The sequence below is a fragment of the Helicoverpa zea genome, chromosome 17 (assembly GCF_022581195.2).
Source record: "Helicoverpa zea isolate HzStark_Cry1AcR chromosome 17, ilHelZeax1.1, whole genome shotgun sequence".
NCBI classification, from domain to species: Eukaryota; Metazoa; Arthropoda; class Insecta; order Lepidoptera; family Noctuidae; genus Helicoverpa; species Helicoverpa zea.
The window spans coordinates 10,885,390-10,912,943 of record NC_061468.1 but is presented as its reverse complement, the minus strand read 5'-3'; the positions used below and the strand labels follow the sequence as shown (position 1 = coordinate 10,912,943).

The window sequence follows — 27,554 nt, the reverse complement described above, 5'->3', positions numbered from 1 at the left end:
TATAAGAATCTTCTTAAACACTATGGTATTGGGTACATAAGGAAAACACATGACATTTTTATTAGATTTTATTTGGAAATAAATCTATGACAATAAACCACTCTCCTACACTACAGAGAAGCTTTGTAACAACTTAGGAAGATATTACACACAAATACATAAAGTATAAAATCAGTCATTGGTAATTTGGACGGAAACTACTTAAGTAACATGCTCACATTGACATCCAGACATGAGATTCACAATATTAATTATTTAATATATTATATTTTTTCCTCTGTTATAATTTTGGACGGGACATTTTTGTACACAATGTCAAATATCTAATTTATTGAATATACGTGATGAATGTGGCACTGTAATACATAGAACTAAATAGGTACTCTCAGCTACCACAATTATACAAAACTTATTCTAATCATTAATTAATCCATATAATTACAAATCAAAGTATATTTTCCATTACAATTACTATTTCAAATAAATTTTAATATTGTCCTTATCAATAAGGCATTACGATTGTCATTTTTGATATTTTATTGCTTGATCAATTAATTGTAAATAATGTACAGTAGTTATCAATTACATACCACCTATTCAACACCTGAGATTTAATTCATATCAGATGGCATTACATTACCTACTGCACACCATAAAATAATTCTTTTCAAATACTATAAAGACTTAAACTACAATATTTACATACAATTCTTGCATGTTGCCTTCCTATAAAAATATTCGAATCAAGGCAAGGACGCATTTTATGCTATTTAATCATCACAAAATTTTCTCTCTTTCCAATTGATCCAAATTAGTTGTAGATATCGATATGTAAGGTATATTCGATCTATAGATTATGGGTTAGTTTGTACAAGATATAAAACTAAAATCAGGTAAAATAATAGAATAGAAATAAAATAAAAGTAGATTAAAAATGCTGTCAGCACCCGGGAATGCAAGCAACATTGAGATTTCATTATGTCACCAATAACTCTTACTATGAGTTAATTAACGCTATATAAATGGATTGTCCTTGGGCGAAAATATAAACAACATTACAACATGATTTAGCTAAATCATACAATAAAAATGTTTTATGTGTACAGTAAAAAAAGTGGATTTGTCGAATTTAGACGTGAATTGCGTTGCTACATTGAATGTGTGATAACTTAACGACGTAGTTAAAGAATTATAATTTTTCTCTAAGGCAACAACGCAACTGACGCCTAGATTAATTCTTAAACTACGAGATGAACACATCTAACTAACACTAAATATTGGAATGGAAAAGGAATCGTGGTTGAGGAGTCCCCTAAAAGATACGTCACGGAATGGGCGGGATACCAAATGTTTATAATCGGCACGTCAGGCAGAAATATATTGAAGGAGATCGAAAATTATCAAACTGAGGCATCCGTGTCAATTGGTTCAAATTGTAATTTCTACTGTTTGGCAAACAGAATTATTTACTCTTCGAATTGAAGGCCTAACTTAACTTTCTGTGTAATTTATCTATCAATTTCATCAATGATTGAGGCGAATGACAAACTCAGTGATTTAGCTAAGGATTGAGAATTGGACCTATTGGTAACGAATCTTACAAATACATATATCAATAGCTGCAAAGGAAATAGAGTAATTATTTGTTTTTCCTTGTATAAAATGTAAAAATTCAGCAGGTTTTCCTTCATTAACTATGAGGCAGTTCTTAGATTTCAAGCAGGTTAGTTTAAATGTCTTTGTAAATGTTAGTTCTGTCTTCATTCACTAATTGCTAAACGGTGGTTAGTAAGATTCATAATTAGCTGCAATTCACTATGACACTAGACAGTGAATCATAGATATTTAAACAAAAGCTTACAGCTGTACAAAACATTAAAGGCCGATTTTTCAATAGCCAGAAAACTTATCTGAAAATCGGACCATGAAAGATCTATCATTTTCTGATTCAATCACGATTGGGTTGATAAAGTATTTCATTACTTTGAAGACCTCACCAAATATGGTATATAAAATAAACATAAATTCTGTATAATATAGAAAATAACTGTTTTGATTAAATCAACTATAGCCAATGAATACTGGGATGAATGACATCGGTCATTATTACATAACCCTTTTATCAATAAATACATTTAAATATTAAAAAAAAAACATATAAAAAAAATATCAGTTTTTAGCTGTTCATGAGAATCAGATACATACTATCTACATAACTATAGATAGTTACTTGCAATCATAAAATGGCTTATTTACAGATTGACTCATAGATTATTGAGAACTTGACTTCACATTGAAATATTATTCTTATAAAGAACCTGCAATATAAACACTGAAATATTCTTAACAAGTCATTCTGTAAATAAGTCACAAACTTTTGGTATTAAATGTTCACATTTCCTTACATACATACTTATGAGATTCCATACAAGTCATGGTAGGGTCGCAAGTACCGCGTGAGTGTCACAATGACTGCCACAAGTAAAAGAGGAGTGGCGAGGGCGGTACGTAATGCGTTGTTGTATATCGCGCAGTATGGACATTGGGAAGAGCCACATACTTCACAAATGTTGAGGAGGTATGTTGGAAGAGCGTCGAAGATGCTTTCGTTGAAGCGTTCTGTGGACAAAAATATGATAGTTATGCTATGATTGAGATATGTTCCAATGGTAGTACTGGACTGCCTTATTTTTCTGGTAGCTGTGAAAGACATTGCTGAGCACTAGTAGCTGGATTTGATTCACGCATCAGACATAATGTCAAAAAATTTTCCCATTCGGAAGTTCTCAGTAGGATTGCATATTTTTAGCTTGCCTAATACTTTACATAGTTACTGTCAAAATGTAGGTGAACAACAATCTTGCCTAATCTTTCAAAAAAAACAATCACTATGGGAAGCGAAGAGTTAACTAGGTTTAGTCGAAATATGTACTTACCGGGAGCGTAGTAATCGTAAACGCGCATCGGTAGATATCTGGACATGTTAGCGACGGGGAACCAGCGCTCGATCGTGAAGTTCACGCAGGTCTGCTCTTCAGATAACTGTGAAACGAGTATTAAGAATGTTTTATCCTAGAAGAAGCGTATAGGGCGTATGATTGACGGCATAGTAGTTTTGTCAAGAACAAAATTGACCACTGCACTGCTAATCGACTAAACTCGCACTAGCCAAGGTACGACGGCACCTTGTCACCCTTATGTATCCTCTGTTCACTGCCTAATGAAGTCTCTTATGTAATCCCTCTTTGTAATCCTTATGTTCTCTCTTACGTAATCCCTTATGTACAGCATGTATAAACTCGAATATGTACCACTCCTATGTACTCTCTCGCTTTCGCTTTCCAAGACGAGCATCAGGGTATTTCGGGGCTGCGGGATTGCTCGAAAGAGTTATCGCGGCCCAAGTACATAAGAGGCCTACAACGGAACACGACGGTGTTTAGTCAGTAAGAGTCTGACACTCCCTCACCGCTGCTAACCCCAGCGGGAGGAAACCTTAGATGATTTATGACGTCGTTAAAAAAAGACGAGCATTAGGGATGGGTTGATGAAGTTTATCGTGGATAACTTACATAGTCGAAGTAGAAGAGCACTTTGGTGGGTGTATACTTGGCTCGCTGCAGCGTGGGCACGCGCCGCGACAGCACGTACGCGTCCAGCCGCTGCTGCTGCAGCATGTAGCCTGTCGGCACTCCCACCTCCAGCACCGCCATGCCCGAGCGAGGAGACTCTTCTAGCATTGTCCAGCTGAAGGAATATGTATAGATTGAAGTTATAGGACGGCTTTTGGCTTTAACCCCCGTTATTCCTTAGTGGCGCAAAGTCAATGAAATAGTTTATTAAGGAATGACTCGAGTAACCATTAAGACTGAGTGCGGGGGTATGTCTGTTTTTGGTGTATGAAAATGACGTCCTCATGATGTTTTAAGATTCAGGACCAGGACCTTTGCAACTTTAAAAACCCAGACGGGGCTGCAGGATATTTGGAAATGTTTCCTCAGCTTTATTTTGTTAAGATTGAAAGCCGACCCAAAATAGTTGAAGGGTGAAAGCCGACCCAAGACCCAAGATGATGATATCATTCGATTATATGAGTATAGCACTGATAGGCGTGTATAAAATAAAATTCCAGAGTTGCAGAAAAGTGGAATCTTAAAACTCAAATGTAGGCATATTTAAAAAAAAAAACTGTACGGGAGTAGCGTGAAGCGCGGATATGTTCACTAGCAAGAGATGCGCGAGCGCGACGTATAAATATGACGGGCTTTGCGCGCCAGACTAGACGAGCGGCCGCCGTCGCGGCCTGGATATGTCCGGATGTCTTAGTGTCTTGCAGCTACATTAGTATCACTTTGGAGCGTGCGTGGGATGCGAATGCACCGTGGACAACAGCCTGTCGTTCGTAGTCGGACCGGTGGTGGTCACCGCACTCCTAGTATAAAAGGCCGCGCTTATGTATATGTCGTCGTCTCCTGGCTTCAGAACTCTGACATAGGCAATGGTTTGATTCACCGCATAGTAGTTGTGTGTACCTGGCACAGGCCTGCACGTGTATGTGCGACTGGTTCCTGCCGTAGTAGTGGTGCGAGGCGAGCAGCGAGAAGCAGCGCGCGGGCGGCGGCGTCTGGAAGCGCGGCGTGTCCACGTTGTACTGCACCGACAGCTGCAGGATGGCGTAGCCGGCGCCGCGGGCCGTTACCTTCACTGTGCCCCACGCTGAAGGGATCTGGGGAACGAAAAACAGTATAACTGCCTTAATGCCGCTACATAGAAATCAACAGAAAATCAATTGTGCCTGCGTAGATCTGCGCACCCGGCATACAAGAGGTTAAGATGTAAAAACAGTGGGTCTGTGAGGGTCGTGGTACGCGTGGTGTCGCTAACAGAGCGGATCGCGGACTCCAGGTCTTTGAAATAATCTAACTCGACACTCGGTGACGGCTCGCGGGGAGCGGGGGGCGATACCTATGCTATAGTTATGGCTTGTTGCATCACTAGATATATTCGTTCACCGTGACTGTGGCGCTAGTGTCTACGTGTACGTGTGTATCCCACAGTGATTTCGCAAAATAGCACGTAAATGTCAGTCCTGCATGTGATCTCTCTCTCCGGTCGTGTTGGATTGCCGTCCTATAAGGCTATGAGAGTGAAGGAATAGTGAGCTTGTGCACTATAATATGTCCTGCGCAATTGGCTAAGCTCTTTACACGACAACAGCCGCCGTAGCCGATAATCGGCTAGGAGAATATCATCACGTACCAGGGCCGCGGTAACTCTTTCGAACAATCCTGCAGCCCCGGCAGGCTTCGGCCCTGCTTGGCCCCACTGATGTTTGTGACTGTGGTGATAGTATCTGTATGTATGTATATACTCACGTCCACAAACTGCATGACGGCAAGGTTGTCGTTCCGCACGTGCAGCGTCCGCGTGTCGCCCGCCAGCGCCACGGCGTCCACCGCCACCGACAGCGACGACACGTCGCGCAGACGCTTGCGGTTCGTGTACTCGATCAGAGCTCGGAGAGCTATGTATGTGTCCTGGGGAAATGTAAAGGGTATTTGGTGATATATCGGTAAACTTTAAAAACATCTTTAGCCGATGCTAATGTGAAAAGGAACGCGGCCAAAGACCAGCGTGAGGACAGCGAGCGCATCGCGTCAGTTGACAAAAATTACTGCGTCAATGTCTGCGGTACCGATCGAACGCAAGCACCATGAGACAGTCCACTATAACCATCTCCAGTGTTTTCTCTGCTAACCACATTTCATTTTAGGAATGCGTTTAAATGTGATAAATGACTCAGTTATAAAATACTCTATAAAAAAACTTTATAAATACATAGTTGAGTAAAAATATCTCGAAATTGGACCTTTTTCTGATTTTAAACAGTTTCGCACAATAAAACACATCAACAACCACATCGATAAACCTGTGTACTTTTAGATCAATATCATCTTATCTGCGTAAATTGAATTCGAAACTTATGTGACAATGAAATCAAGAACATATCATAAAATAAGTAAATGATAATACAAATCTAACAAAAACATACTATTTACGCCAGGAGCTGAGACCACCTGTGGGGTCGGGAGGAAAAAACCTGTCTAAATCACATACCTGCGTGGAAGCCCATCCGCCATCCTGCAGGCGCTGCGAGTTGAGCCACATGACGATAGGCTCGTTATTATCCTGATGGTCCATGCAGGCGAGTAGCGCGTACGCAGTGGCCGCGATGTTGTTCGAGTCGTACTTGTACGGCAGCCGCGGGAGGAGGAACGGCTTCTGGTTCTCCATCTTGTACGGGGGTTGAGGCACTGGTTCTTGACCCCAGTAGCTGAGACCACCTGGGGATTGGGTTGTATTTTAATTTACTTGCACCCATTTGGGAGTAACATATACACAGATATGTGTAACTTATTACATCTCGTTGTTTATTCGTTGGGGGTTTAAAATATGCTTGTACTATGAGACAGTTTGGATTTGCATCATGGGTATTTTCGTCTCATCGCATCAAATGCGTTATTTTGAATCTTATTTGAAATCAAGAAATCGTTGTGTCGCCTAAACTTTTTAAAATTTTAGGTTTTTTTGTAATTGAAATTGTATATGTAACTATTATTCAACGGGAACAGTATTTTGGTGACTTCGAAGTCAGAGAAAGCTACGTACCTTCGTATCTCTGCCTCCGCTTCAGCAGGCGGAAGGCATGCTCGGAGCTGGGCGCCTTGGCGTGCGTGAGCGCATGCGCCACCAGCGCCAGCGCGTACGGGGAGCCACACTCGTCCAGCAGGCGTAGATGACGCTCTAACCAGCGGATGCCGCGTTGTTGAGCTGATGATACGCGAGCACTCAGACCCTGAGGGAGGACATACATAGTAATGAAAATAGGTAACGTTTCTTGAACATTCACCTCTGCCTACACACTTCTTGGAACCATGCACTTAGGTTTTGATGTATTGTAAAAACCTATGATATATCTTTATCATAGGTTTTTGATGAATATGAAATAAAAACCATTAACTTTGTATAAGCTAAACCTAACTTCCTACTTTTCTTCGAGAACTATATAAAAAAAACCTCTAAATCATCTATAAAAAATTGTCTCAAACAGCCTAATGTATAAATACAGTAACATAATGACTCAATATTTTTTTATCAATTCAATTACAGTAAAACTGACTTACCTCTCGCACTCCAATATCCTTGAGATTCTTGACAGTTTCCAATGTGATGACGACTTGTGCAGTCAATGTGATGTTCCGTTGCATTATTATAGAATTATTTACCTGGAGGCAAAAAAATACAGTTGTTTTATATATTAGCAACAATACACAAAAAATCTAACCAGTACCTTTACTGTTACACAATCAAAACAATAGAATATTAACATTATTTAAATTCTATCGAAAGTTAATTTGAAAATCAATTTATCACATAGGATAGAACTCTTCTATGATTGTAAATTGAACCGATACAACATACGGATTAAATTTATTTGATCAAAAAACCACCTTATATACGTAAAACTACAAGTAACAAAAACTATAGTAAAACATAATCATTTATACGATAATTTTAAACCAATCAAAAGAAGTACATATAAAAACTCACTTCAACAGCACTCGGATCGCTCCATCCCGCATGTCCAAATGCCTCTCTATACAACGTACTGTTCTTGGGCACGACGATGGTAGAGTTATCATTCCTGTTGGGCATCCACGTCACCTCGTAGAACGCACCGTCTGGCGTCTGGTGGTCCAGCACCCAGGATACTGCCATGGATATCACCTGAGTGGAGGAAATGATGATGATGATGATGTCCTCCTAGCCGATTATCGACTACGGCGGCTGTTCTCATGTAAGGAGATTAGCCAACTACGCAGGACATATTATAGTGCACGAGCATTTGCGCAGACACAGGTGCACTCACTATTCCTTAACTCTCATAGCCCGATGGGACGGTAATCCGACACGACCGGAGAGAGATCAGGCGCAGGACCGACATTTACGTGCTCTCCGATGCACGGGTGTATCAATCACCAGCTTCCAGGCTCCGGGCTGCTTTGTGAAAGTCTTCTAAAACCCACAAAGCGATTTCGGCCCGACTCGGGAATCGAACCCGAGACCTCGTGCTCAGCAGTCGCACTTGCGACAGCTAGACCAACGAGGCAATATATAAGAGTGAAAAAAGTAATATATAAGTGATAATATAATATAAGTAATATACGTAATATAAGTATCACTTATATATAAGTAATATATAAGTGATAATAAGTGATATATAAGTGTGAGTGAAGGTGGAGGAAATATAGAAGATATAATATATGCAAAATACTTCATACTAAGTGTGGCTTTTTGGAGATACACAGTATTCTGTAAATAGAAACTCATGCGTGGTTTTTAGAGATCATAATAAAAATATTAAATGTAATAATATAAAAAGATAAGTGTGTATCAGATTTGGAATTTACCAGTCGGCAAGGCATAGTGTGTTTTTCATCATTACATAGTATAAAACAAGTCGCTTTCTCTGTCCCTATATCCCTTCGTTTTTTTAATAGAGAGAGTGATTGTAGAGGAAGGTTTATATGTTTAATAACATCCATTAAATAGAGGAGCATTGCGCCTGTGCGAAGCCGAGGCGGGTCGCTAGTAATTAATAAATTAATGTTATGTGTGTGTAATGTGTGCCTTTACCTCAGGGTCTATGTAGATGAAGTTCTCCCACTCGTTGAAAGATGCATCTTGGAATATCTTAGCGCAGAATGATGTCAACCACACGCTGGATGCTGATTGGTTCCTATTAAGTAAAACAAATAACATAAGTTATATTTTTTTTCGGTGTATGTAATTCAATACTCAAATAAACACAGTTTTGTATTCTTCAGTCTATTCGCGATCGATTTCGTATTATTTGGTAAATTTGTAGCAAGCACACTAGATTGCGTCTCTTTATCCAATATGGTGTCTTTTCGTCCTCTCCCCTACGAACCTATTTCACTTCCTGGGGAGAGGAGGGTTGCAAGTCTCCTAGTAGGCGTTCGTGGTGCGAGTGCCGACGTGTTTCCTGCACCTCGTGTTGGACGAAAACTTCTGGCCACAGGACGTGGTGTTCCGTCGCTTCCGCGGACAAGTGCCACAGGACCGCACAGTGACATAGTGCATAAGTGAAGTGCTACTAACATAGTTTTAAGTTTTTATTTACTAACAATTTTGTATAACATATGTATGCTAGTTTTAAGGTATTTAAATTATAGTGATGTCTATTTGAGAGTCCTAACTTACCAGTCGCTGCGGAACAAACTGAAGGAGCCATCGGGCTTCATGAAGGACAGCTGCCTCTGGTACAGTATGTTCATGTGGTAGAACGCTTCCTTCTCCAGAGTGCGATTGCGCTGGTTGATCAGACGCATGTACAGTGTCAGGTACATGTTTGCCGCAAAACTGAACATGTTCTGTTCTGCTGAGTCCTGGGGATTTTTTTTTTTTGGTATTAGTGCTAGATATTAAAAATGTTGAAGTTTATGAGACTACTTCTTTTTTGGAAGTCGGATAAAACAAAAAATGGTTACGTTTACCGACATAATGGGACATATGATGAAATATTTATATAACTTACCATGGGTAGATGTAGTAAGCTGGTGGCATTGACCGGCATGGTCGGGAACAGTGGTCCTACAACGTCTCCGACAATGGATATCCTCGCCCGGTTGGAGCCGAACACGTAGTATCGGTCCACTTCGTACGGGATGATGGGCGTTTCAGTAACGTTGACGTGCATGTATTGGAACACGTATGCTCTGTTTGAAAGGTCGAGGAGAACTGATTGATGACGGTATTGTGGTAGGCCGTCCGGCTGTTGGGAAGAAAATATTTGCTTTGAATGATTATAGAGATCTAAACTAAATTTTAACTATTTAATAACAGGGTTACTATTTCAAGATTAAATTACAAAAACATGATGACGCAAACTGTTTTTGGAACTCTTTTTCTTAGTATTTGTGTCTTGTTCGGTTCAAACCATCTCATGTGACTCATGTGTCTCATGTTTCCAAAATTAGTTTTATCATAATTTGTCATACGAATCTTATAAAAATGTCACCATCGATTGTATCGGATTACTTTAGCATTGAGTTGTTGGATGCACAATGTTTTGGCGGGATGTTTTCAAGTTGCAATTTTCTATTTTATTTGTTTAACATATCGAAGCTAACGCATCACGAAATTATTAAAATATACTACATACCTCAACAGTAATCTTCTTAACATAGTGGTGCTGTCCCATGAGAGTAGACGCATGCAGCCGGACGTGTATGTCTCCGAGGCGGGTGGGCACGACGGGCACGTAGACGGTGGCGGCGTCGCCCGACGTGATGTACACGAAGAACTGGTGCTCGCCGAATGACGTGCGCGGGTTGTACGAGCGGACCTGGCAGGAATGCGTGTATATTAGTCGGTGATTTGGAAAATTCATTCTCCAATAAGATGGGTTTTTTAAACCCAATTACCATCGGTGGGCGTGGAAATTTAATTTAGTTCAGGGATAAAACGCTTCGTTTTTATTTCCCTTTATTATCCAGTCCAAATCAATGCATGCTAGCCCTGACAACTGAGCAATCAGCTAGCAGCCATTACACAGATAATAGAATTAACATCACAAAATAAGACTTATGGCCAGTTTCATCAGTTACAGAAATTATAAGCAGACACTTCTCGGTAAGCAATAAAACTGGGACTAATTTCAATACTCACAATGCCATTCTCCTCAACATGCACGAACTTATAATCAGGCGAAGCTGCCAACACGACGACCGCTTCGATGTCTTGCGGCTGATAGTTGAACACCACTACTCGAAGCCCGACCTGTTCACCCTGACGACACTGCTCGGGACCTTCCACTTTGATGAAGAATGGGAGTACGCCTATGTACTGTGGATGAGAGGTAGTTATTAAAAACAAAGTTAAAAAAATATATAAAGATAACACCTTCAAGACTTCATATCTATATATAGAACAAATATATCATTGAATTATATGCAATAGTGGAGTTCGAAAGTTTGTATTAGTTTCGCAAAAAAATAAGGATAATGCAATAGATAATAATGTCATTGCAGACAATATTCGAACAATTTACTGTGTAAGTAAATACAAAGTGTAATGAATGTAGTGTATTAAGTATTAAACACAGTAGTGTGGACAATATAACAGTTTAGGAGATCACAACTTACCCTTTTAGGTTCCGTTAACATGCCAAGACCAAGACTAGGCGACATACTGAATGCAGACACTATCCAGTGGGCAGGTATCTAAAACAAAAATATAAATATTGTAATCAAAGTCAAAGCGAAATTATTTTATTTAAATTAGAACTTTTTCACGTCAAATTACATACGACAGCATCCCCAAAAACGACCCTCTTTCATTGCTTCCTAGTTTTAGGACTAAGAAGAAGAAACGACGATGAACAAACTTACCAGCAACATAGCTGTCTCATTTAAATGATTAAACTATAATGTTATGCATTCCAATGTATAAACATAGTATTGTAATAATAATAATGGCGTCCACGGCCGATTTCGGCCATGGCGGCTGTTTTCATGTAAGGAGATCAGCACGCTGCGCAGGACATATTATAGTGCACGAGCATTTGCTTGGACACAGGTGCACTCACTATTCCTTCACTCTCATGGCGCGATGGGACGGCAATCCGACACCACCGGAGAGAGATCACAAGCAGGACCGACATTTACGTGCTCTCCAATGCACGGGTGAATCAATCACCAACTTCCAGACTACGGGCTGCTTTGTGAAAGTTTAAGAAAACCCACAAAGCGATTTCGGTCCGACCCGGGAATCGAACCCGAGACCTCGAGCACAGCAGCCGCGCTTGCGACCACTAGATCAACGAAGCAGTCACATAGTACTGTACTTGTTATTTATGTATGGAATGATGATTGAATGAATTACCTGCGGCACATCGACAGTGAAGACGTAGCGGCCGTGCGGGCCGATGTTGACGTCCCGCCACAGCCACACGTTGTCGTACTGTCGCTGCACGCGGTTGAACCGGAACTTGCGGAAGTGAGTCAGCTCGAATGACTTGTTTATGTCCGTTTCACCTGTACATAGTTGATATTGATATTTTAAATGTGTGTCAATAAAGTAAAGTAATGAGACAAAAAAGGCAAATTAATGGAATAAACTGGTTTTAATTGGTACATTCTGAGGATTAAACTGCCCATCGTATCACCTCAAGTTTTAATATTTTAGAATTTTATTGTAATTTACATTGGTGTACATATTAAAGAACCTATGTATCTATTTTTCTTATGGTGGCACATAAGATAGGACATTATTTATGCAATGAACTCTGCACAAATCCAGGCCGATAACCACTGAAATTAAATGCAAAGAAACAATGTTCGATCAGGGAACAAAATATATGCTTGGTTTATATCCTCAAACCAAGAGTCAATTTAACAAAACTTTAAGACCTACTCTATTTTACCAACTTACTTTGTCCTCTGTTCTATACTGGCTAATGTTTAATTATAAACTCATAGTAACTCTACTTAAAAGTAAATTACATTAAACTTGCTTATTTCCAAGTTACAAAACTCACAATTAGACTCATCAGTATGATCGGGACAGTCATACACGCCGTCACACTGCTTGGCCAGCGGGAAGCAGCCGCCCTCCAGGCACTCGCCGAAGCCTTGCGACACGTTGCACGTCGTGTAGCGACGCGTTACCGGCACATCGCTGAACACTATGAGGCCTGCGTACCTGGGGGATAGTGTTTAGTTATTTGAGAAAACCAATATAAGAAAATAGGATCAAAATTCGGCCATGCTTTGTTGTGGTATGGCTCAGCCCTCACAAAATTAGCGAAATTAATATAACATTTCGTGAAAGCAGGATAGATAATCACCACCCAAAAAATTGTCTTCAATCTTATGTTGTTTGATTTAATTTAAAATTACTTTCTAAAATAGGAGGAGATTCACAACTCGAAGGTTTATTTTTTTGTCTTAGCTATTCGATTTCATAGAGACGCTTAGACCGATTTGGAAAATTCTATCTTTTCCCACTTATTTATTTATACTTCACGTAGAAAACTTCACGGACTTAATGCCACAAGGCATTGTCTACCAGTCAATCATGTTTTTATAATTAAATGAAATTTTATCAGTAAAAGCTTACAGAAGGCTTATCAATGCCTATAGATAAAAGTCACTTACTCAAAAGTCCTGTTAGCATCAATACCGAAGGTAGATGAAGGGAAGTAGACGAGATCGTCCGCGTCGCCGAAGTGAGAGCGCCACGTGTACGCGAACGTGCCGTTTGTCGACTCGCCGAAATGAGACATCTTTGATATCACCTGGTTAAGAAATTATGTGGATTATTAGTCGGAAATATTCAACAAAAAAGAATACCAATAAAGTACATTTAAAATAATTTGCAAAGCGCCTGCTATGGGCTCAATTTGATCATGTTTAACGACATCATCAAAAAATTGTAATGGTGGTGATGGCTGTAACTTTAGTACAAATTAACGACAATATGAGTAGTTCACAATGCTTCTCTTAATCGGAATAACAGTAAGTGACCTGTTGATTACAGATGAAAGAAAAAATGGTCAACAAACGACTGAAATAGAAAAATCATCAAGGTATCTTGATCAGTCAGGCTAGTTACTGTTTTTTACATTGGGGCAATACCGTCGTCACAATGGGGCACTACATAGGCCACTATATCAACAAACCAGAAAAAATCTAATAGTTGTCTATAAATAACTGTGTTTACCTTAGCATAGGTGAGCTCGTTCCCGGCCTGCATGGTGTAGAAGGTGTTGTCGATGCCGGACAGCCCCACGTAGGCGCCGGGCTCGCCGTAGATGGCCACTTCCACCCGCTCGCCCGTGCGGTGCTTGCGGTTGTTTATGAATACCGTGAACTGTTGGAATACAGTACATAATTAAATGTGGCAGAAAAGCTGGGTATTTATGTGCGATATTGCTGTGGCTGACTGGCGGTGTGGGCGTTGTACTAGCGACAAGTCTATGCGGGCGGCACGAAGCCACTTTTCGTCTTATCCCGACAATAGACTGCGTCTCATAACTTGTCGATTAATATTCGTAATTACATATTTATTATTCCAGTATATTTACTTGCTTCGGCTTAGTTATCTACCACTGCGTATATAGGGAAAGAATGTTTTTTTGTAAGATATATTTTAAATGGGATCAAAACTTAACACAATGAAAATGTTCATTTTTGTTTTTTCCAATACATTCAGTTTCTACAGTACTTTAATAACAAAAATGTAGTAATACTAACTACCAGTGGCGAAGGGTGGATTAATGAAATAGGGAAGCCGCAGCAAAAAAAAAACTGGGGGGGGGGAGTACTCAGGGATGAGGGGGGGAGAGGTAATGGAGGTAATTTCTCAGTCCACCTTTTAGCACTGACTGAGAGACTGATAGTTTGAACATGTTTTCTCGAGGAATTCGGCAGATTATTAATATCTATAAAACTTTATTATCTTTAGTTAGGTATATTAACTAGGTACTAGAATCTGAGAAAACTTGGCACTAGAAACAATACATTTTAAGTATTTAATTTACAACGGCCTGTTAGCCATTGATATTTATCGTAGGTATTTATCCGTCAGGACGTTATATAGTAATTTTAATATAGACGTAATATTGGTAGGTAATTCACCCGAGCGGCGTGCCCGAGTTTTATAACACGTTTTTATTCTCAAAACTTAACCTTGAAAAATAAGTTCCTTCCTAAAGTAAACAATCTGTCGGATCGGAAAACAGTCTAATGCGATAAATGCTATAGGTACATTAAAAAGAAACCTGATGCCAACTGTCTACGTATCAAAATACATCATTTCAACGTAGATATCTCTATTTTCACTAGGTACACACACTGTAGTACTGTACTTGTACTGAGTACCAGGTCACACAGTGCGATCGCGGGAATTAGTAGGGAGTAATGATACTGCCAACTATTTAATCAAAGTTATCAAAATTATATACTTGGTGAATTCATAAAAATAAATAAATTCCCAACTAGGGTCATTAAATCGCGGAGAATCTTAACACCGCGATTCAGGATTTGCATAAAAATGCACAACGCCATCTATGTTGACATAATGTAACTAAAACACACACACGAACTATGTTATTTCCAAATGATACACACACTATATAATAAATTCAATTAAGTAATACAAAGAACAAATTGATAATGGTATTATCTAAAACAAAATAAGAACAATGAGAGTGAATTTGTCTGATTTGTTTGTTTACATATTTGAGAAAGCGCTGTCACTCGCGCGTAGACAGATATAGCTACTCTACTCTTGACGCGTTCTTTCTCGTTCACTCGCGAGTTTTGATTGGTGGAAGCCGCTCCGTGAGCCGGCTTACCGCTCGCCCTTATTTTGCGAACATCGCGCGGCGCGGCGTGGATGACGTCACGCAAGCGTAGTTTTGTATGGAGGAGGAAGCCGCGGCTTATTTAGTAGGAGCAAAATGTTTCAAGTAATTTATAGACAATTTTTTTTACGGTGGTAGGCGTTTTGTTATACCTACATATTTAAATTGTGTGGTTTAAATGATTATATTAATTATACCTATACCTATATTATAACTTATACCTATGCTTCTTTCTTGAAATTCGAAAGGGAAGCCGATGGGAATCGGCTTATAAGGACGCCTCGCCACTGCTAACTACACAAAGTGTAGGTCAAAAGCTGTCTGCCTTGTTTTCTAGTTAACTTCTTCTTATCCACTGAGTTACAGGTTTAATTACCACCAGTAGATTAGTTGATTAATATGGTGTACGTACATTGTTCCTGGAGATGCCGTTGACGGGGAAGGTGAGCGAGTCGGCCAGCACCGTGGCGCGGCGCGGCGCCGCCCACACCAGCACCGTGGCCACCGGCGCCATCTCCGCGGACACCGTCACCGCGAACGTGCACACTCCCTCCTGTACAACACAACATCAGTTAAATAATACATTACACACTTTAAAAAAAAGAAACAACATTGACACGACTTTGAATAAAACAACACGAAGACACAATAAGTTCCCGAGACATTACGCACGTCGTTGCAAAGAGCGCACGAGTCCTGCCGCCGAAAAGCTGGTCATTGTTCAATGAAGTTTTTGAAGATCGATACCTAACTATTGTTTAAATTGGAATACATTTCAAAATAATAAAAAAAAAACATAAGAAAAAAATATTTTTCTGATAGTCATTGGATCCCTTGGTTAAAAATGTGCCTGTATAAGATTTTTAGCACAAATCACTGACGAAATTTACTTTTACATAAACAAAAAATACTGCTGTATGTGTGTCAATTTCAGTAGCTTTTTATCAGATGTGTTCCGGGAAAAAAATAATTTCTGTATACAGGTCAAATATTACAACACCATATTATACTGTCGTGCCATGTTGAGAGAAGTGTAGTGGTCAAGTCACTAGAACAGGTCCAGTACAGTATACAATAGATTAATTTCGGAACCAATATAGTTACCTGCATGATCTCGAGTCCGCTGGTGAGGATGATGCCCTTGGACATGACAACGTAGTTGAACGACTCCATGTAGAAGTTGCTCTGCACGTGGAAGATTATGTACTCGCCCACCTGTGCCGATTTCAAACATTTTTGTTATTATTAAAATTGCGTTGTGTGTGTTATATCGTCAGTGGACCAACAAGAATCGCTGCGGCACGGCTCCTATGGAGCCAAACATCAAAATTCGTGCCGCCAAGCCGAACACACCGAAGTACATCTCCCGCCTACAATACACCACTAAGGCGGAGGACATCGTGGAGTACGTGCGTCAGAAGCTGAAGTACGCCCCGAGAGTGCAGCTGCTGGAGTCGCGCCATAACGCCAACTGTAAGGCGTTCGTGGTGCGAGTGCCGACGTGTTTCCTGCACCTCGTGTTGGAGGAGAACTTCTGGCCTTGTATAGTCCTAAATCTCCACTTACCCTAGCATCAGTGGTGCTGGTAGAGATGCGTATATGCTGGTTGTTGGCGCTGTAGTGCGCCACGAAGTGCACGTCGGCGGTCGCGTGCGAGCCCACCGCGTCCACCAGCTGAGCGCTGAGGCGGACGCCCGTTATACTGTTTAGTACTTCACGGTAATTCGGGTCGTTTTGTAGTCCTGGGGAAGAAAGTTGTGGGTTACAATAGGATTATATTCACGCATCAACCGCGTAATGTTGTCGGCGGACGACGGCGGCGGCTGAGGCGCGGGCGTGGGGTAGACAGCCGGCGAGCGGCGGCGGACGCTTCACTTCGCATTCGGTCGACACGAAGGACTCCACGAAACTAACGCTTAGACCTACCTACTACTTATTGTACATGTTTGAAGATTACACAGTAATTAACCAAAATACAGTCCACTCATTAACTATAAACCAACCTGAGCTCCCGAACAATTATTAGAGTTGTTTATGTCGTTTTTGTGCTATCCACGTGTTTTAGATCAAATAAGCATGCTAAATCATTTTGTTGGGAGTAAAAATGTAACGTAAATGCTATGAGTTACTGAGACTTTAGATGGTTCTGGTTATAGAATATAGACCTGATGACAGAGAACATTACTTAACTATACAAGCCAGTATCTAGCTAGATGGTGAAATGATATTCGTAGACAGTGATTACAAAAAAGAGTAGGATGACTGACCGTAACCATACATCGCCTAAGCTGGATTTGGGCGAAACCTCTTTCATTATTTTTCCGCCATTTGATCACGCAATATGCTTTTTTATAATTTGTTATAAGTTCCGATACACCTATAGTTATACGTACACTGAGCTTGATCGTCTAACTAGATGATCAAACTATATGGTATTCAAATACTTACTGAGCAACTTATAGAGATCCAACTTGAGATGCCACACAGCATCACTGCCAGGAACCAAAGCAGGTTGCTGTGGGTCTACAGCACCACCCCGACCTTCCACCTGTACGTGCACTTGCAGCGACACGCCGCGGGCCTGCCACGCGGGGAGCGGGGACCCGTCGTGGTACGATACTACCATCTGCGGGGAGAAGTAAGGTTACATTTTGGGATCTTAAGTACAAGCTCACCAACAATATGAACGTCCGTTTTTCTTAAAACCACTGTTTACTTTAGCAATTGAACATGAAAATTCAAAGTGTTTTAAGCAAACTGACGTTTATTTCGTCGGTGAGCTTAGGTCTTAATTGGCGGCAACTTGACGGCTGGTTATCCGTACATGGTGCAACCCAACCTCAGATGTTTGGGCTGTAACGAATACTAGATTGAAATAAGTGATAATTCTAATATAGGCTATGCAAAAATTCATTAAGTGGTCAGCCACAGCAAGAAGTACGTAGATAAATACATACGTTATGCTACATCACGGACGTAAAATCTTTACTAGACTAATACTTTCTATGCTTACATTTTTTGTACCATATCAACATCAATTTAATATTTTTAACAATTTTTGCCTAATATAAAATGTTATAAACAAAACTCACATAAACATCAAAAGGCATAGCTGGCTTGAAAACTTGTGGGGTTCCTCCCAAGAAGGTGACTTGCAATGACGAATTAAATATCCTAGCGATGCTATACCCCTCAATGACTTCGTCGAGGAAGGGGTCACCCACTGACGCCGTGATGATGACCTCGACTCCGTCTAAGGTCGGTACCAGCTGGGATAGTTCCGACATGGGGTACTTGAAGTCGTAAGTGCCGTTAAACTGTGGAGAAATACATACAAGGCAAGTTAAATAAAAGCTTTTAACATTGGAAATGGTGATTGTGCTGATAAATTTTAATAATGTTACTTTGGAAAAGGAAAAAATGATATTGGAAACTTAGTATGTACATACAATAAAGTATTTACTTGAAGAATTGAAGCAGTATTTTATTGGTTTCATTTCAACTTGAATGTATATTTTCATAATTGTTTTTTTGTTAAAACATCAAATACCTCCTTCTGCTGTCTTTTAAATTATATGTTGATTCGGGGACCCTTTGCCACTTCCCTATTTACTTATGATCTACACATAATAACTCATTTAAATACTCACAAATCTGAGATACGGCAGTTGATCATAATACGGATTGGAATAATAATTGTTGTATGAAGAAGTAGTGGTATATGTATTGTAGTTAGGATTGTTGACGTTCGAGTTGTGGTCGATCGCGTACTGCGTCGGGTCCGGCTTCGGCATCCAAAACGGGTATTTTTCATCCTGACAAACAGAAATAAGTTAATATGTAGTTTAACTGTCTTGAAATTATAGTGTAAAATATCATGCGCTGTAAAAACGGTGTACCTTCAATTTTTTACTTAAGGTTAGCTATAGATATTTGCTCTAACTACAACAAGATTTATGAACCAAAATAATCGAAGATCTTATTACTACGTATTGCTGATGAAGCTTCCCAAATCAAGCTCATACAAAAAAAAGTTTTCATGAAAATTCCAGCTTTTTAGAAAGTTGTCATTTACAGATTATATAAACTACCGTCGTCTGTGAAATAGGTCATATCATGTCAAGCCTATTTGACTTTTAAATTCTCGAATATATTGAATCCTCTATAATATTGAAACATAAAACTTTAACGCCAATTTACACACATTCCAATTATTTATATTTAATTGATATACTTACAAAATTAAACATCCTAGTAACGACCTTCTGCTGATCATACCACCAGTCGGGCTGCTCCAACTGATTGGGCTGTCCCGGCAGATACCTGGTCTCCGTGTTCACAGGCCGACCGAACTCGTCCACCATGGTCTGTCCGTAGTTGTCGTACTGTTGCTGCTGGTAGTTCTTGTCGTATTGCTGTTGGTAGCTGTCGTTGTAGTTGTTGTTGTAGTTGTATGGGTTTTGACGGACTGCGGGAGAATTGGTTTGTTAAACTCTAACTCAACAATTTATTTCAAATAGGTATACAAAAGTTTTTTGGAGATTTTAAGCTACTTGCACGGTTCTGAGGAGTGGGTCAAATGGGAGAAGGCTAGGTAACAAACGCCGTAGACACTCTTGGTTAAGGGTGAAATGGTTCTTAAGGTTATGAAATCACATTTTTTTTCCTTGTAAGCGGCGTACTTTAGCTTTTATTTAAAACATTAAACATTACCACAGTATTACATGCACAAGTATGCTGAAAAAATCTGTGGGTATTAGAAGAAATTTAATGGGGGCAAGTCTTCTGCTGTGTCCGTCTGCTCGTGACCAACTGCCACTACTTAATCTTACCAAAAAAGTTCTACCAACGCACCTCTAGTATACTGAGGAGTTCCATATTCACTGGCTACACCAAACTGTCCCCTATTGTTGAACTGTCCCTGCGTATAGTACCGCGGTCGATACTGCGGGATGGACCGTATGGCCGCCTTGAGCGTCAGGTTGCCGCGGACGGGGGCGCCGGAGGTGTAGTTCACCATAACACGACCTTGGATCGATGTATTGGGTTGCCCCGGTAACTGGGTTGAGGAGGTCAGATAGGCAGTAGCTCCTTGTAAAACATTGGTACTCAGCTGAATCCAGTTAGACTGGAAGCCGACCCTAACATAGTTGGGAAAAGGCTCGGAGGATGACGATGACGTCCTTGGATAAATGGAAAAGATTCTTCAAGTAACTCACCTCTAGTATACTGATTAGTCCCATATCCACTGGCTACGCCAAACTGTCCCCTATTGTTAAACTGTCCCTGCGTATAGTACCGCGGTCGGTACTGCGGTATAGGCCGTATGGTCGCCTTGAGCGTCAGGTTGCCGCGGACGGGGGCGCCGGAGGTGTAGTTAGCCATTATACGCCCGTGGATAGGGGTATCGGGTTGCAAAGGTAACTGGGTTGAGGAGGTCAGATAAGCAGTCGCTCCTTGTAAAACATTGGTACTCAGCTGCATCCGGTTAGACTGGAAGCCGACCCTAACATAGTTGGGAAACAGCTTGGAGTATGATGATGACGTCCTTGGATAAACGGAAAAAAAATGTACTACAACTCACCTCTAGTATACTGATTGGTCCCATATCCACTGGCTACGCCAAACTGTCCTCTATTGTTGAACTGTCCCTGCGTATAGTACCGCGGTCGGTACTGCGGTATAGGCCGTATGGTCGCCTTGAGCGTCAGGTTGCCGCGGACGGGGGCGCCGGACGTGTAGTTGGCCATTATACGCCCGTGGATGAAGGGCTCCGTGTTGAAGAAGAATGCTGGCATTGTTACGTTCACCTGGTGATTAAGATTTGTTTGATAAAATTTTAATATAAAACATAATTGTTGATAAATTAACACGAAAATATGGAGTTATATAATACGAGTCTGAAATTCTAGTTGGGTGGAGAAGCTATTTAGGAATTTTGTGTGATGCCAAACACAAATTGAATATGAAAAACATGCAATGCAAAAAAAAAACAATTTCCTAACTTTACATAACTTACATTATTTATTAAACAGTTCATGTACACAGTTATACACAGAACACAGACAAGAAGACAGATATAACAAACAAATTATTCTTTTTTTTGTCCTGCACATACCTCATATCTGGTCTGATAGTACTCCTCGACCAGGAACTGCGTCTCCTCGATCTGGCCGAGAGCTTCCACGCGGATGTACCACTCGCCGAACAGCGGCTGGTCTGACATCTGGTACTGCAGACTTACTGTGCCGAAGTTACTCTGCAGATGAAATTGTTGTTAGACTTGGAACTTTGGTAAAGTAGGGTGGAAAGATATTAATAAGGGTGAGATCATCAGGCGAATACTAGGTACTGCTCATGTAGCTTTTGTTTTGTTTTTAGAATTCCGCAATCGTTTTCCCACTAATATTCTAGATGATTTGTTACTCTTTCACGTTGAATTTTGCATATTATACGAATGGACTTTGATAAAACTTACTCGTAATAGTTTGTCGGAATGCGGGCAGAAGCTAGTAAAAAAGTTCTCACACAAACATACAAAACTTAACTTTTATTTTACTAAAATACACCAATCGTGAAACATACACCTCTTAGTTTATAAATATAACTAGCCGTTTTCCCGCGGTTTCACCCGCGTCCCGTGGTAACTACTGCCCGCTCCGGGATAAAATATAGCCTATGTTACTCGTGGATAATGTAGCTTTCGAATGGTGAAAGAATTTTTAAAAACTGTCCAGTAGTTTTTGAGCCTATTCATTACAACCAAACAAACAAACAAAGTTTTCCTCATTATAATATTAGTATAGATAGTATAGATATAAAGTGCCTACTAGTGCATCTTTACGTATGCACCTAAATTAACATGTAATAAAAGAATGAACTCTTGCCTGACCCATAGTGTAAACATTTGATCATGGTAATTTAAGTACCTATGCAAACAAATAAAAAGTACTGTTGGAAATACCTTTACTGGTTTTATTCTCTGTACCTATTCATTTACTAAACTTATTGTTACATTTTTAAATATTGTTACTGACTGTGTCTGATATTATTATGAGGTAATAAGATTCATGTGAAATGGTTACCACCAGTGGCGAAGGGTGGTTTAATGAAATAGGGAAGCCGCAGCAAAAAAAAAAAACTGGGGGGGGGAGTACTCAGGGATGGGGGGGGGAGAGGTAATGGAGGTAATTTCTCAGTCCACCTTTTAGCACTGACTGAGAGACTGATAGTTTGAACATGTTTTCTCGAGGAATTCGGCAGATTATTAATATCTATAAAACTTTATTATATCTTTAGTTAGGTATATTAACTAGGTACTATAATCTGAGAAAACTTGGCACTAGAAACAATACATTTTAAGTATTTAATTTACAACGGCCTGTTAGCCATTGATATTTATCGTAGGTATTTATCCGTCAGGACGTTAGTAATTTTAATATAGACGTAATATTGGTAGGTAATTCACCCGAGCGGCGTGCCCGAGTTTTATTTAAACACGTTTTTATTCTCAAAACTTAACCTTGAAAAATAAGTTCCTTCCTAAAGTAAACAATCTGTCGGATCGGAAAACAGTCTAATGCGATAAATGCTATAGGTACATTAAAAAGAAACCTGATGCCAACTGTCTACGTATCAAAATACATCATTTCAACGCAGATAACTCTATTTTCACTAGGTACACACACTGTAGTATTGTACTTGTACTGAGTACCAGATCACACAGTGCGATCGCGGGAATTAGTAGGGAGTAATGATACTGACAACTATTTAATCAAAATTATATACTTGGTGAATTCATAAAAATAAATAAATTCCCAACTAGGGTCATTAAATCGCGGAGAATCTTAACACCGCGATTCAGGATTTGCATAAAAATGCACAACGCCATCTATGTTGACATAATGTAACTAAAACACACACACGAACTATGTTATTTCCAAATGATACACACACTAATAAATTCAATTAAGTAATACAAAGAACAAATTGTTAATGGTATTATCTAAAACAAAATAAGAACAATGAGAGTGAATTTGTCTGATTTGTTTGTTTACATATTTGAGAAAGCGCTGTCACTCGCGCGTAGACAGATATAGCTACTCTACTCTTGACGCGTTCTTTCTCGTTCACTCGCGAGTTTTGATTGGTGGAAGCCGCTCCGTGAGCCGGCTTACCGCTCGCCCTTATTTTGCGAACATCGCGCGGCGCGGCGTGGATGACGTCACGCAAGCGTAGTTTTGTATGGAGGAGGAAGCCGCGGCTTATTTAGTAGGAGCAAAATGTTTCAAGTAAATAGACAATTTTTTTTTACGGTGGTAGGCGTTTTGTTATACCTACATATTTAAATTGTGTGGTTGAAAAGATTATATTAATTATACCTAATATACCTATATTATAACTTATACCTATGCTTCTTTCTTGAAATTCGAAAGGGAAGCCGATGGGAATCGGCTTATAAGGACGCCTCGCCACTGGTTACCACTGTATACTTTTCAGACATACGGACCGGTAGTTTTTGACATTATCATGGACATAACATACAAAAATGCCTTTAATAAATTACTAGAGAATTTTCCAGTTGGATATAAAGTATGTTTGCTATATGTGTTACAATTATGTGAGTATGGTAACAAAACTCAAGCTATCCAGTAACACTGGAGCATACTTTGCGCGAACAATAGTCTATCCAAGTGGACTAACTGGACTATCCGATCGGGTGGCACAATGCGACATTATTCACTTATTGTGATACCATCAATCTTGTTACCGACAAGACGGAGTGGTTACAATGTGGTAATATGTGTCTCTGAATGATATGACGTGTACTTTGCGGTTAACTTCTATCTTTCTTGAGACATGTAATAAATCTTCATCTATACTCATATTATTAAGCTGAAGAGTTCTCTGATTAAACACACTAATCTCAGGAACCACTGGGCCGATTTGAAAATTATTTCAGTGTCAGATAGCCCACGCTAGTTTACTATTTTTCACTGTCGGCAAGCAGCATCTAATTTCGAGACATTTGGAAGAGAGCGTAATTTTTTTTTTGATCAACTAAAATTCTAGTCTTACTTTATTCATACATACTTTAATTGATTCTTTGATATATGGCTTTATATAGAACGAAGACCTCCTTTCTGAAACCTGAATTAGCTCCCCCAGGTATCTTTTTGCCCTATTTTTATACAAAGATGTAGACAAAGATTAGCATACCTGTCTAGAGAGCCACCTCTTCATAATACGACGGTTGGGGTCCAGGATGAACACGTCGATAGCGCGGCCGAACGCCTTCAGCTCCGTGTTGATCGGTATCACGCGGAAACGGACTGAAATTCAGTACTGGTGTTAGTGATGAGGTTTTTTTTGTTTGTTAGATGATCTATAGAACTTCTGGACCAATTTTATTTTTTAATTATGTCAGTGTCAGATAGCCCATTTAGCTACAGGCTTATTTTTATCAGGGTTCGTGAACACGGATGAAACCTAGGAAGCTAGTTGAATATTTTTCTCTGTAAATCCAGTATTTTCTCATTAGTATTTTTGTGAAAAATTCTAACATTTCTGAGTTTCATATGATGACTGGAAAGATAGACTTATAATTAGCAAAGCTATAAAATCCTTATTGACTTCAATGCTAGTTTTTGTTTTTTTTTAATTATAGAATGTATTTTGCCAATATAAACTCACCAGTCTGTCCCTGCATATAAACAGGCTTGTCCATCTGTATGAATATGGTCATGAATCGCCTGGAGAAGGTGAGCTGCGACTCGTTGATGAAGGCGCGGCCTCCGAACGGCGTGTCCAGGTACAACCCTTCTACTCGGAGCTTGTAGTCTCCTGGGACTGTTGTTGGCGGTACCTGGGGTATATTAATAGTAATTGTACTTAGTTGTTAGAGGTGAAAATTGTCCAGTGCTGGACAAAGGCCCCGCGTAAACTGGGGAGATTTACCCATACTCATCTCACTGGGCAAGTGTGCAATAGTTGTATTGTACATACTAAATTATAAAGGTGTTATATGTTAGTTTATTAAACGAAATTCAGAAAGGTTTAGCCTGAATTTTGTTTAAAAACTACTTTAAATTTTATTTTGATGAGTTATGAGCTCGGCAACATGTTTTGAAATAGAGCTGTGTGCATGAAAATGGCGAATGAAAAAACACTTGAATTTTCAATGTATGATCAAATTGAACAGTCTGCCTTCTAGAATCTTCTAGAATATAACATACATAAACAAAAGAAACTTACTCTCATATTCAATATTTCAGGCACACCCTCCTTCACTCTCTGGTTGACATCAGTAATTTCAACTCCATTGCAGGAGATTGAGGCCCTGATAGTCATCTGCATGCGGGCTTGCAGTATGTTCGCTGATATCTTGTAGATCTGACCTGGCCTCACCATCCTAGATGCCACTATGAAGTAGGTCCTGGGAAATTAATAACCAATGTTGTACTAAATGTTATTAACGTTATATTATTATGAAATTGCTTGTTTTATAATGAAAGTATGATATAAGCTACAATGTTCAGAAGATATAATTCTTGTTCTTAGCAGAAGTTTGCGAGATATTTTAATATAATTACTAAATATTTTCATATAATTTTTTTTCTAAACAGGCTTAATTGCTCACAAAATAAACTTTTAGATGCTCTTAGTAATTTACTTTATAAAGTGTCAATGGTACTTACGCTTCATTGATAATGACACTCTCATGTTCCAAAGGAGCACCTTTAAAGGATGTGCTGTATGTCCTGCTTGAGTCCCACGGTCTAGGAGTATTATCAGGAGTATACTGGTTGGAGTTGTAGTTCACATCTTGATTGTACCTCCTGTCTGCTTCATATTGATTCCGGTTGGTGTCATATTGACTCCGACTTGGGTCATATTGGCTTCGGTTTGGATCATACGGACGGTTCGGATCATATTGTTGGGTTGGATCGTTCTGATTACGATTCTGATACCTCCTATTGGGGTCGTATGGGTTGTCATACTTTGGGTCCGGGTTGAGGTAATCATTTGTTGGGTTTGTCTGACTTATATCCGGATTGTATGTTGGAGATGCATAGTCTTGTGATGAACATAGCTTTAATACTGTTGTAGATAGTATGTATGTTAAAAATAAGAGATTCATAATTCAGTCTTTGATTTTGTTTGCCTGTAATATAAGGCAAAACTTAAGGTTACAAAATTAATAACTAAGTAAGCTTGTACTTTGCTGCTATTAAGGAATTCGTCCTTTAGGTTTAATTTGAGTAATATTCTTATTAATAAAATGTGAACAACAGATATTGTTGTGTTTAATTTAACAATAGGGCTAGGTGACCGACAGCTATACGATACGTGAATATACTACTTTATTAAACTATGATTTTAATCAAATATCTTTTTAAAACAAGTGGCACATAAAGTTGTAATAGCTGCATGTAAGATCTATGTAAAACCAAACGTATTTGATAGTTAATGAAGATGTTTAAATTAACATTCGAATTTGCGACAATCGTTGGCCAACGTAAACAACAACTATTGTCAGTTAAAAGTTCAGTTAATTATGTAACACCGATCACACATACCAAATTATAGCTAAATATATAAACACTGAACGAGTTTAATACTCGATTAACCTTAATTTTAATTTAATAATAAAATTAACAATCTCTTAACCTGAAGTTAACGCCCATGGATACTCTCCGACTTTATATTTTGAAGAAAGTAAACAAACACATTTGCACTAAAACTTCACTATACTACCTATAAACATAGAAAATCACAAAATTTAAAAGAAAATCATTTAAAATAAGTTTAATTCAAATAAATAAACAAGAACGTTAACAACGTCCCATTACTCACTTCATTCAAGAAAATGCGATTGTCGCGCAGCCGCACTTCACCACGCCCGGCTAGTGAAAAAACCGGTAAGTTCCGTTAAGGTAACAACTTAATCGTAAATTGATAATTCCTGATCGTAGCATTTAAAATACCCTTTATGTATTTTAAATAGTAGTGAATCTGTCGCTGCATCTCAGATATTGAGTTTTTTTAAAGTTAATGCGCTTGGGACTCGCAATATAATTTCGTTTTTTTAAATGCTATCTTG

General features: G+C 39.4%; 1 protein-coding gene across 2 annotated transcripts; it reads right to left on the bottom strand.

Moving 5' to 3' along the window:
- Window positions 1–55: 55 nt before the first annotated feature.
- LOC124637971 (CD109 antigen) lies at window positions 56–27,332 on the bottom strand. Of its 2 annotated transcripts, XM_047174724.1 has the most exons (34): window positions 27,308–27,332; window positions 27,122–27,208; window positions 26,149–26,615; window positions 25,706–25,886; window positions 25,145–25,316; window positions 24,671–24,783; window positions 21,570–21,710; window positions 21,036–21,261; window positions 19,690–19,919; window positions 19,102–19,266; window positions 18,544–18,768; window positions 17,900–18,077; window positions 17,018–17,193; window positions 16,556–16,666; window positions 15,864–16,004; window positions 13,807–13,956; window positions 13,242–13,381; window positions 12,623–12,786; window positions 11,968–12,119; window positions 11,229–11,306; window positions 10,753–10,929; window positions 10,247–10,429; window positions 9,620–9,856; window positions 9,286–9,470; window positions 8,698–8,800; window positions 7,612–7,788; window positions 7,185–7,286; window positions 6,670–6,856; window positions 6,118–6,344; window positions 5,376–5,537; window positions 4,533–4,726; window positions 3,573–3,747; window positions 2,937–3,042; window positions 56–2,619 (listed from the first exon to the last, which is right to left on the bottom strand). In XM_047174724.1, exons 3-34 carry the CDS (start codon window positions 26,589–26,591, stop codon window positions 2,414–2,416), a joined length of 5,607 nt encoding a protein of 1,868 aa, XP_047030680.1. In that variant the 5' UTR covers window positions 26,592–26,615; window positions 27,122–27,208; window positions 27,308–27,332; the 3' UTR covers window positions 56–2,413. The 2 variants fall into 2 exon arrangements, with proteins under 2 accessions (XP_047030680.1, XP_047030679.1); XM_047174723.1 differs by lacking the exon at window positions 27,308–27,332 and having other exon boundaries at window positions 27,122–27,301.
- Between the last annotated feature and the right edge of the window lie 222 nt (window positions 27,333–27,554).

Bases quoted from the DNA above. Each gene is read 5' to 3' on its own strand.
- LOC124637971 (XM_047174724.1), bottom strand. From the start codon at position 26,591: ATGAATCTCTTATTTTTAACATACATACTATCTACAACAGTATTAAAG. The intron at 21,262-21,569 runs GTATGTGCAGGA...CTTAATCACCAG, and splicing joins ACTATCAGACCAGATATGAG to GTGAACGTAACAATGCCAGC. The intron at 3,043-3,572 runs GTAAGTTATCCA...CTCGTTTCACAG, and splicing joins TGCTCTTCTACTTCGACTAT to TTATCTGAAGAGCAGACCTG.